Source organism: Actinia tenebrosa, unplaced genomic scaffold (assembly GCF_029948245.1).
Source record: "Actinia tenebrosa isolate PJP-AT-01 unplaced genomic scaffold, QUT_ActTen_1.0 PGA_scaffold2__45_contigs__length_23673736, whole genome shotgun sequence".
NCBI lineage: Eukaryota > Metazoa > Cnidaria > Anthozoa > Actiniaria > Actiniidae > Actinia > Actinia tenebrosa.
In genome coordinates this window covers 12,225,006-12,237,193 of record NW_028292579.1, presented here as the reverse complement: position 1 = coordinate 12,237,193, position 12,188 = coordinate 12,225,006, and the positions used below count along the sequence as shown (strand labels likewise).

Below are 12,188 nucleotides of genomic sequence, written 5' to 3'. Positions count from 1 at the left end.
TGAATAAGTGAATCAAGGGTTAAATACCTGTTAATGTTAGTGTTTAAAATCTTGTGTTCTTTGTGATCAGACTTGACATTAATGATTAAGTAATAGTTCATGGAACAACATCAATCATGTAACATATGATAACAAATTGAAATCCAGTCTTTTGTTAGTGCATTTACTGTCTCGTTCCGTTGAAGCTGTGGGATTAACGAACTATACACTTGCCTATTGTTTCTTTGCTTAAGCAACAAAACCTGCAGCTGGACAACTCGTTTAGGTATGCATCGCTTGAAAAAACACGCGTGGTTTTGAAGGGTAAAACAAACAAATTTAACGGCCCACAGCCCAAGCACAACGCGTAATTAAGAAAACATTTATCGTGGCGGTTAATTCAAATGATTCGTTACGAATCCTGCTAGTAAAACAAGTCAAAAGGCTAACCTGTCTGGTCTTGCATCCTTGTTTTCGTTCTGTGAGGATTCCAGGTTTTGTGGAGTGACGGATTCTTCTTCTACTCCGCTGTCATGAGCTTCTTGATCCTCAAAACTCTCACTGTATTCACTCGCATCAAAATCAGAAAACGACTCCAATCCGCTTACATGGGAAGGCCCGACTATATCACTATAGGCAAACGAGGTGTCCGAAACATTAATATCCATTGTACGTTAATAATATCGAGTAGGATTAGACACTATAAAGTTGAACTCCAGTGTTCAAACTTGGCATTCGAAAGGCTAATCCATCTTGTCATGTCATCTTTTTTCCCTCGGCATTCGGCGCGAATATTCAAATCCTGGAACTAAAAGATTATCAGTCTGTAAGCTTAGATCCTCCAGGTTGTATTGGTACGTTTTCTTGGTATATCAAAGCTATAAAGGATTTATTTATAGCTGAATTTTAAACCTTATTTTATCTGAGTGATTCAAAGAAGGTCAACAACCTTCAATATTTCAAGCGCCAACACTAAAACGAGGTTATAAACAGCAACCGCTGCGTTACACTTCGCGGGCGTGAGTTCACAAATTTGGCGGGAAAAACTGATTTTGTAAAATCGTAAAAAAATAAAAATAAAAAATAAAATGTAAGATCAAATGTAAAATGAAATGAAATGTAGAATTAAAAAAGAAACGTAAGATAATCATTTAAAAAAACAATTTTTAAATTGCTTAATATTTATTTTAACTAATATTAAAAACGAAAAATGCCTTTTGCAAAATAAAGTTTGAAGTTGATATAGATATATAACTTTTTAAAATTCGATCCTATGTTTTCTTATTTTTAAGGTTTTTAAAGATAATGTTAAAAATGATAATTTTGGAGTGGTCTAGACACAGGTAGCCCAAGCTTGGTTTCTGTGGTGTCATGTTATAAGGAAATGTATGGGGATTCTTCAAAAATTTTAATAAAATCATTGAAACGTGAAATAAAGCCTCGAGATTTTACCCGATCATTGAGAAATAGCACTTCTTTCGCTCTGTGTGGTTATTTTTTGAATTTAGCTCGTTTTCCCCCACCAGTAAGAAATAAGAAGAGGTTGGAGACTCGGCCGGGATCCCAAACCAACCTTGGACTGCCTGTGGTCTAGAGGAGGGTTTTTTGCGCTGTGTGACGTCATCGTCGTTGTGCAATCGATCGAATCGGAATCGGGCTACGATCCGATCGATTTTGCTGAGTTGATTTCATCATGGACGAAGTTTGGTTTCAGTTTTTTCCCACCAAAATTTCCTTCTGATTGATTTTGTATCCTTTTAAAATGACACTAGTATTCCTAGAACAACTACCTCTTCCATCTCTCAAGACATACGTAACTGTGAGTTTCCTCCTCTTCGTGTCGTCGTGTTTATACGCGATAAACACGATATGGAACTCAAACGAAGTCAATACAGAAGACCTCAAGGAGAAACCAGAAACTACGATATACGACTTTATGACAGCTGATAATTTTTGTTTCTGGGTAAGTTATATCTTTTTGAATGATTTTAGTATAAGACTGTTAGCTTAGCTTTCTTTCCTTGTATTTTATTAAACATATCAGACTGTTCTTTCTTCTTGTTTTTAGTCAAATTTGAATATGGCCTATTGCTGTCTGTTTATATTCGGCAAAATTATACAAAGAGTTGTCTTTGGTGACTTAAGAGAAGCAGAACTCCAGGTACAGTTTAGTTTTAAATATTTTAATTCCACTTATTATGTATTTCATTTAAAACATTCTACGTAAATTGCATTTACGATACGTGAGTACGTGTATAAGTTCTTATTTGTCTAGCCGTTTATTCCAACACCTTTTAACCAATCATTATGTCGTCTACGTCTCCGTAGATAAAAAAATTAGTGTACATAGATCTAATTATTATTTTTTGTTATTTTGCTTTTATTAAAATCGAACGAAATTAATTTGCTGGAGAAGGCAAAACGTTAATTTCCTTACAGCTCTTCTTAGCGCTGTAGGAGATGTCTTTGTTTACTTGCATTTGAAGGCTGTTATTATGATTTTACAAAAAGATAAACGAAAAGAAAACAGCAAAACATGAGCTTGAAATATTCTTCTGTGTTGCAGAATATTTGCAATTCGATTCACTAAGTCTTTAATAGTTTTGTATTGCTACTACTATCAAATTGATTTAAACTTAATATTATATTAGAATAAACAATGCCACGCGTTTTTAGGGTACTGATATAAACTGTAGTCAAACTGTAGTAGGTATTGATTAAATTTGATATAATCTGTTATTTTCCATTGCATTCGAATTTTAAAATATTTCCCTCTTTTTCGTTACAGCAAATTCAAGACAGGTTTTGGAATTTTGTTTTCTACAAGTTTATCTTTATATTTGGTGTTCTGAATGTCCAAAAAGTAGATGAAGTGATGTGGTGGACAGCCTGGTTCACTTTGCTGGGGTTTTTCCAAATATTTTCTCAGCTTTGCAAGAACAGGTTTGAATATGTAAGTATAGGACTCCTTTTTTAGACTTGGTTCTCATGATGAAAGAAGACATGCATCACTCTATAATGCTGTCTTTAAATTAGAGTCCTGTTATTTAGAACCCTGCCTTCACTAAGGCCCCGTCCACACTATGCTGTATAAATTTGAATCCGCAACTTTCACACTGAAACCGAAAAAAAAAGTTTTCCATCCACACATGAAAACAGATAAAATGTTTCACGTCCACGCTAGTCCAATCAGAGGCGGCAAAAACGCTTCATTGCACATCTGAGCATGTGCATCAAAGCTGAAATTGAGCCAGCGGTGAATTTTTAGCCTTTCCGCCATGTTCCCATGACAATCATGACGTCATCATATTCGAAACATTTCGGATACAATTAATGTTCTGCGTCCACACTAATACGGCTAGCCAGCATTTTCAAATTGTTCCACTCTGGAGACGGTATTCAAAAAAAATTTGTTTTCGGTGAAAAATTGTTCTGGATTCACCTGGACTAGTGTGGACGGTAGGCCTGACCGAATAAATAAAAATTCAAATTTATCCGGCATAGTGTGGATGGGGCCTAAGATTGCATTCATGTAAGCATAGTCTATTCTATGTCATTGATGTTGGTTTGCACATAATCTGGATTTATTGTGATTTTAATAATTTTCAGTTGTCCTTCTCTCCAACTACCTCACCTGGAACCCATGGCAAGATCATTGGTCTTTTGATTGTTTTGTTGATGTGTTGCAATGGATTGTTTTTTCTGTCTTTATTCATTGGTTGGCCTGATGGAATTCACACCTTCACATTCATGTTGGCAGAGGTAAAGGCAAATTCAATAATCACAAGGAAAAGGCTTTGGTTTGCAATATTACAGTCATACCTCTGAGGCGAAAGACATGTCAAGCTTAATCAACCCAGAGGTTGCTTCAGGGATTATAGTTAATACGATTTTTAAATCAAAATTTTTGATGAAGTTTAATGAGCTCAATTGCGAGTAGCCATAATGACAACAAGCCATTAGCTCCCAGGTGGAACAAAAGTCATTTACCCTATTCCACAAATACAAATATATTGGTCGCCTTTCCTAATGCCTGAATACTAAGACATGCCACAAGGGGTACCATATATATAAGCAAAGGCAGATCCAGGGGGTAGAATAGGTGGCTAGCCTACCCACTTTGGAGTTGAAAAATACTATGAATATAAGGTAAAAACTAAAAAGGAAACTGTGTTTGTGATGGCTTTTTAGATTAAGGTAACAGCTGTGGACCATTCTTGAAATCATTCTGGATCTGCCATGGTCATGTCATCAGTTGTCTCACTCCTTCCAATCCCTCCCCCTTCTAGATGGGACCAGTAAACAACCTGTCACTTACTCTTAAATTTTCTTGTTTTATAGTGTCTGCTGCTTTTTATCAAAATCGTTCATGTTGGAATAAGGTACAGATTAGTCCTACTGAAACAATAATGCATAGTTGCTATTGTGGTTGAATTATTTATGAATTGAGCAGCCATAGTGTTTGTTCGAGTGCTCTAATAATGATTGCTTATTACAACTTTAGGTATGGAATTCACCTTTGGGAAATTGGTCATGTTGGTACATGGGAAGGACGAGCTACATGGTGTTACTACACGGACCTGTTACTGGATCTGGGAACTTACTCAGTTGACTTGGTTCACCATCTTCACATGCTGGTAAAGTAGAGTCTTCAATGGTTCAAAGCTTAAAATAATGGCCAGTCACTGGACAATGTCTAGCCAGCATAAGAACTTGTGTGGTCAAAATAATGTTTTTTGCCAGTGATTCTGACCAGTAACATTTGGCTATGAATGAGATTCTGATGATCGAGCTAAACTACTTTGAAATTGACTGGCCATCACTTTAAGCCCTGATGGTTTATTGATTCTGAGATGTCATTGCTGTCAAAAGTATTGTGGGCTGGTGTTCAAGTGAGGCAATTTCAAGCGAAAAGATTATTTTGTATCATAATGGCCGGAGATACTTTTGACAGCTTGTAATCAAACTATAGAAAAGGTTATTTGAACTGAGGGTTCACATATGGTCCTATCCCCCTTTAAAAAGCACTAGTTTTGCTCAACAATATTGGTATACTTAAATTTCTATTTCTCTGATTCACGAGATAGCTGCTTCATCAGGGGCTGCGGGTGGGGGATGGTGGATCATGTCACCTGACCTATGAGACAGTGCAAATGGCCAATCATGGATAAGAGCTGTTGATGCCTATTGTTTTTATTTATTTTGTGTTTATCTATGACTTCCTTGTCATTATATTGTATATTTCAATTAAAATTTGGTGTCAATGTCACTCAAGATATGAATACTACCATCGCTTTCACCTAAGCGGAAACACTTCTAAAGAAAACCGCCACTAATTGGGGGCGGTACGTTAACTCTTGATGACCAAAGTCTGAAGTTTGGCACCTCAAACTTTGATGTTTTCACATGTAAACTCAACCGGTGTCCCAGAGTGAAACGTTAAAAGTTTGCACGAAATTCTGAGTAATTATGATTCGTACAAACATTTATGGTCGCAATTTTCATTCAGATGCAGCACTACCTAGATGGTTTAGGTATGAAGCGGTGGAAAAGGCATCATTTCTGCCAATACGAGAAGTTTATAGTATGCAATTGCAAGTTTGGCCTTCCACAGTTTCAAAGTGGTTAAAAATATTGAGAAACAGGCGACGTAGATCCATTACCAAGTAAATTATCATTTGACGATAAAGTATTATTGGAAACTATTTTTCAGACCAAGTGATTAACTTCTGTTCAGGAAATTAAAGAACAATTTATTGATTTTGCTGACTGTGGAGAACTGTCTAACCCCACGATATCGAGAAATATACGAAGAGTTTGAAGCGCGAAACGTCAAAGTTTGAGGCACCAAACGTCAACGTTTGAGGCCCCAAACGATAACTTACCACCCCCAATTAGTGGCGGTTTTCTTTAGAAGTGTTTCCGCTTAGGTGAAAGCGACGGTATTCATAAGAGGTTTAAGGTGAAAGAATTGGAATTGCTTGCCTAAAGTACTATAAGGTTTTCCAGGTAAACTGCTTGGAACAACATTGAACAACATTAACCTTTGTGAATAACCATTTTAACAGAAATATTGACGTCACATTTTCTATTTTTGTTTTACATCACAGCTGTGGTCTAATATATTCCTGAGTATGGCCAGCCTTGTTCTGTGTATGCAGCTTCGTCATCTGTTTTATGAAATCAAGAAAAGGCTTGCTAGACACAGGAACTTTATTCGTATCCTAAAGTGCATGGAAAAGAAGTTTCCCACAGCAACAAATGAAGAACTCGTCCTAAACAATGATGACTGTGCCATTTGTTGGGACACGATGGAGGTGGCAAGGAAGCTACCCTGTGGTCATATCTTTCACAGGTAGGAAATAATGATGCACTAATGAAAGAAGATATTTAGCTTCTGCCATGAAGTTTCAATCATGGCAAGGATACTGCTACAGTACAAAACAAATACAGCACATCTGAAAGAAAGCGTTGACTTTTATGGGAGGAAAATCTAGCATCTAAGACAAGACCTAGTGTTGTCTTGTAGGTTGTGTTATAGTATCTCACAGATTGATGATTCTTCGACCATATATTCGTAGCATTCGCTGAAGATGGATGCGCATAAAGCCCAGAAGCTTGGAAATAATATACCAAATGATTGAAGAATCATCAAGACTTTCAGAGCACTGGAGAGAATCAACAAATAACTCTTCTCATGATTCAACAGCTCAAAGCATTGAGCCTATGGTTGCAGTGCATTAGTAGTGCAAACCTCCTTGCTCCAAGTAAATGTAGCTGTAGTACAATATTGTAGAGTTCAAGGGGCAATCAACCTCATAACAGTCTGACATTTACTTTATCTCCTTTTTTCATTATCAGTTCCTGCCTTCGTTCTTGGTTAGAGAATGATACTTCTTGTCCCACATGTCGCCAGTCATTAGCAGATGATCTTCAGCCTGAGAACAACCAAGAAAATGAACAGCCAAGAGGGATGGCTGCATTTATGATGGGCCATGCCATCCGGAGGTATGAAAATAATACCAAGCCCTTTAGTTCCTTGTTTTGCTGGCCGTTGTTGTGTTGGTGGGTTGATTGATGCAATGCCTTTGAAGCTAGTAAAGTCAGTTTTGCAACTGCTGCCTCTTCTTTCATACATCCTTCATCAAAATTAGTGATTTACTTTCCATGAACCAACTTATTATCATCTAAACATAGTTAATATTAAGTATGATCTAAAGCAGTGACTAGTTCCTTAGGTAACAATTCCTTTGTGAACATCATTGTCAAAGATAGGCACCAGATAGCAGATGATTTAAACACAGAATGAGGACCTAATTTACTTTAAATTACATTTATTCTAATTTTCCTTTTCCTACTTTTCTCAGGAATCACTTCTTTCACTTTGATGGTAAGTAACTCCATAGACTTCACAAAGACTTCATCTTCAACAATGTTTTAAAGCCGCTCTTATTTTACAAGGTATGATATATCATTAAAAATGTTATTTTCCCCAGGAACTCAAATTGCCAGTTGGTTTCCAAGTTTCTCTGTTGAAGTCGTCCACTCCCATGCAAACGAAATAAATGCAAATCAACAACTCCCAGAAAGCCGACTAGAACTGATGGTAAGTCTTTTTGTGTCATGATTACCAGCAATGTAATTGCTACTAAGTTAGAATTATCCATTTGTCTTCACAATGACATACAGGGAGTTGATAATACATGATCTACCCCTAGGAAGTTCCATAGCAAAAGCATGTGCGCTACGAAATAGCCAGCTCCATGTCCCAACACCAAACCAAACCTATATTGACCTCACCTCAAACAACCTCTGGTCTGACCTAAGTCAGATTTCAACTTTCAACACATGTAAAATGGTATTATAATTTAGCATGTTGGGTGTTGAGAGAGAAGAAAGAATGGGAGAAGCTGCACAATATGGTATTTGTCAAATTGTCCATATTTGAAAGAAGGGAATAAAGAATAAAATTAGGGAATTGAGGAAAAGAAGAGAGGAATAAAATAGATTTATTAACATCAACAGGCACATCAGGTGCAAGACTTGTTTCCTCGTGTCCCATTCAACATCATCATTGAAGACCTGCGACAAACACACTCAGTTGAACTTACAACTGATAATTTCCTGGAAGGGAGGATTGCAGTGCCATCTGTAAGTAATTAATTATATACAGTCACACATTTCAAAGTCATTGTGATGTAGAAATATTATAATAAGAATCTGATTGGAGCCTAAACGCTACTGAAATTGCCTGAAAAAATTCAGGCTTTTTTCAGGCATTTTCAGTAGTGTTTAGGCTCCAATTGGATTCTTATATTCACATATACTTTATTACTATGCAATATTCATTTTCCTCCAAGGTATGGACACCTCCTGAGCAACAACCAGAAATAGAAGCTGAGCTGTTACAAACAATACATACAGCTGACAGTGATGGTTCTCAGTCAGATGAAACAGCAGAACGGAGCGATACAGACCACATAAGCATAACCAGCCCTTGGATAATAGAATCTGAAGATGAGGAAATGCCATCAACATCAAATCAGGATGAAATGATGCCAACTGCTTCAGATGAAACACCAAATGAAGAAAACAGAGATATAACAGGTGCAGGCCAAGATGAAAGACCACCAGATGAAACACCAAATGAAGAAAACAAAGATATAACAGGTGCAGGCCAAGATGAAAGACCACCAGATGAAACACCAAATGAAGAAAACAGAGATATAACAGGTGCCGGCCAAGATGAAAGACCACCAATTGCAGAAAGCAGGGATGACATAACATGCACAAAACACAGTCCCTCAGAAATGGATTCAACCTCTTATGAATTACCTTCTTCAGAATTTCATTCTTCATCAGAGGAGAGACAGCTTTCATTGATGAGAAGAAAACAAGCATTTTTCCAGACTGCAAGAAGGTAGTAACACTTCTTCATTTATTGTTAATCACAGCATTACCTACAATCCATGCCAAAACTGCATGTTGAGACTCCCCTCATTATTTACTACACTTCTATTGACATTTGCATAGCATTCTTATTACTCCCCTCCCCTTCAGTTTAAGGAATGGATCATAAGTAGCATGCATCCATCGAGTTATGGATGCACTTGGGAGGTTGCTAAGCACGAAGAAAAGCGTAAGAGTTGCACGACGTGAAGCGGAGTGCAACTCTAGCTTTTTTGAGTGCTTAAGCAACCTCCCAAGTGCATCCATAACTCGATGGACGCACAGCTACTTATGATCCATTGCTTTTATAATATAGTCAAGTCAACAAACAAGAAATAAATACAAATTATAGACTGTATTTGTTGATCATGCCCTAAATTCTCCTTACGCACCTTGAGTGAATGAAAAGCACAAAGGCGCCAAAAACAGAAAAACAGTCGTTTTGAAAATGGCAGCTTTACACTGAAGACAGTTGACTACAATAATGGCAAAAATTTAGCTTACAAGTGAATCAAAGATGTCCAAAACTACGGAGAAAGTGATTTTCAACTGTAAGAAGTACATTTCAAATGTTGACATATCTTAGTACAGTAATGCCCGAGAAAATCAGTGAAAAACAAAGTGGCTGTCTTTGTTGTTGTTGACGATGTTCAAGTTTGTTATCGTACAATGACTTAGCAATGGAAATAATCTCGTACACGGATCAAAACTAACTGACTGAACTGGATTAATTTTCTCTGGGTAGTACGCTTTGTCGGCTTTCCCTCCCATGTAGAGCTTCAGAAAGTACTTCACTGCAGTTGTGAAGCTGCGAAGTAGATGGTGAGCAAGATATTTATAGTTAATTACTTTGGAAATACTTTTGTTGAATAAATACACGATAACAATATTTTTGTATTTATTTAATCATTGCTTAAAATCCTTTGAATGTAGACACCGACCGATCGATTTGTGGTTTGCTTTGTCTTTTTGGAGTGACGCTCTGACACAATCTTGTCCAGCTCACTGTTTGAAAGTGATGCAAATCTTGACGTATTATTACTAGGCTGATCAAATGACAACTCTATACTAAATGTCGGAGATTGATGAGTATTTTCGCTAGTTTTTTTCAATCATTTTCAGTTATCTTTTCTAGATAAATTGTCAGCAAAAAGATACAAAAAGTTTTTTTTTTCGCCGAAGCTAAAAAAGCTGACGTGAGCGTGCAACCCATGGGCAAATGGTTCATGCTTTTCAACCAATCAGATCGCGCGGATTTACTTGACTATATTATAATCAATGTTGTTTCTGCACAGTACAAGGTGCAACCCTCACTCAAATCAGAAACTGATCATCTCAACATTGCGAAGGGGGAGGGACAGTAAGTGATATAGTTTGTGTTTTTTTTTGGATGGGAAGGGGAAGTCAAGTATGAGTCTCAACTAGTTTTGGCGTGGATTGTGGCTTTAAAAAGTTCTGACTATGGAGCTAAAAGACGCTTCTATTATTTATTGCAATGGTGTGTCTACATTACTTATTGAAATCTGTCAAAGTTCAAGTTGATTGACAGTGATGGGAGACATACCTTGTTTTGTACCAGCCCTTATCATGATCAGTACATGTTCCCTAAAAGTACTGGCTTCTTGTATCTCCTGTTATTCTTTGTTTTAAATTTAAATTCATTTTTTCTAGGAGATTCCTCGGAAATAAGCCATCATCTAGTTAGATGCAGTAAATAAAATCCAAGGAAATGTTGGAACCTTAGTGAGTCGTCAAGAATTGAGACTAGGAAATTCTGTCATCAAGGCTGAATAAGACAAATCTCTCAGCTAAGTCAAGGACATACAAAGTGGAGTGGAGATTAGGTTTTTAATACCTAATACACAATTTGAACAAATGTTGTCCAACTGACATCCCCACTTAAGCCAGTCCAACTACCTTAATGTAACTTCTATCTACTAGCAAGAACAAGCAAAGCAAGAGAATATTAGAAAAGTTTATAAATGGCTTTAGGACCAATGAACATAATTCAATTCATATTAAACAATTAGAATTTGTATCTCAGGTTTTTAGTTCAGTAATGTCGCAGCCGGTAAAAAGAGCTGTTGAAATTGGGGTAGTTTGTGGGGATCCAGTAAACCCCCAGAAACCTCTAGATCTGCCCCTGAAAGTAAGTAAATTATTCTAATCATACTTAACTTACCTTGTTAATGTTGGGCTCTCACTGTAACATACTGTCACATTTCAAATTTTATACACGAAAAAATCCTTCCACTGGACCGTTAAATCTTGTAGTAACATCAATATTAATGAATGAAATGCAAGCAGTATTTTGAAATATTAGTAACGAGCTATTGACATGACATTGTGCTATAAGGATGTCAGCAATGTGTTTTATATATGGCCCAAATTCTGTATTTTAAATAGTAGATATAAATTTATTTAATAAAATTAGTAGACACTTGCTGGATTGAGTAAACTTAAACCATGCTACTCAAAAGCTTTGAATAAAATATTGCTTAAAGAAATGAGTGAAAGTTTTAAATAAAGTCTATTGTTCATGATTCAACGATAATACGACCACCTTTCAAAAGGAATAAATCAAGGAGTGCGTAGCACCCTACAAGTTGAGGGGGGGAACTAAAAGTTCTGGGGGGGGGGGGGGGGGTATTGCAGACTAGCTAGTATGTTATGACTAAATGTTGGGGCTGAGATTTAGAATAACTGGGCTATGGCCCACTTTTGCAATCCCCGCCACTTTATATGTAGTCCTAAGTACCCCCATCTCTTACCCCCTTTCCAAAAAAATAAAAAAATAATCTTAATTATAATATATATGAAGCCTGCAAAAATATGACCAGTGAAACCTGTCCACCATTGCATAAAAATATATAACTCATTAGCTAGTTATTGTGTTACTGTTACCAACCTCTTATTAGCAACATTTTTTTTTTATTTGGTGGCCTGGAAATCCATAATTTCAAGAGCAAAAATGACACCTCAGTTTTGCACATTTTCTCATTACTGCTTGGGTAACATTTCCTCTTAGATCAGCTGGCTATCTGTAATGAAGGTGAGATGTGAGAAGAAGCTCATATGTCCTGTGTAAGTTACTAGCTATGAGAAAGAAATCACAATAACATCAACCAAACCCAAATGCAAACAAGAGACTTTAGTATAACATGGTATGTCAAGGGCGGATCCAGCCAAAATTTTAGGGGGGGGGGGGGGGGGGCTAATTGAGTTTCTTTTGTCAACACAGCAGAAAACGATAGAAAAAA

At 36.8% G+C, this 12,188-nt stretch overlaps 2 protein-coding genes across 3 annotated transcripts in view; one reads left to right on the top strand and one right to left on the bottom strand.

The window, feature by feature from the left end:
- Positions 1-929, bottom strand: part of LOC116306241 (uncharacterized) — a 28,818-nt gene extending 27,889 nt beyond the window's left edge. For both annotated transcript variants that reach the window (XM_089033803.1, XM_031716281.2), the window contains exon 1: positions 430-929. In XM_089033803.1, coding sequence (XP_088889929.1) covers positions 430-647 — 218 coding nt within the window. In that variant the 5' untranslated portion in view covers positions 648-929. The remainder of the gene's footprint in view (positions 1-429) is intronic.
- Positions 930-1,613: 684 nt separating this feature from the next.
- On the top strand, positions 1,614-11,435 carry LOC116306414 (E3 ubiquitin-protein ligase AMFR). Its single transcript, XM_031716467.2, has 13 exons — positions 1,614-1,942; positions 2,048-2,140; positions 2,768-2,932; positions 3,589-3,741; positions 4,321-4,361; positions 4,484-4,616; positions 6,090-6,334; positions 6,841-6,987; positions 7,347-7,369; positions 7,476-7,585; positions 8,005-8,130; positions 8,340-8,899; positions 10,600-11,435. The coding sequence occupies exons 1-13, from the start codon at positions 1,742-1,744 to the stop codon at positions 10,631-10,633; spliced, it is 2,031 nt and encodes a 676-aa protein (XP_031572327.2). The 5' UTR covers positions 1,614-1,741; the 3' UTR covers positions 10,634-11,435.
- The last annotated feature ends 753 nt before the right edge of the window (positions 11,436-12,188 follow it).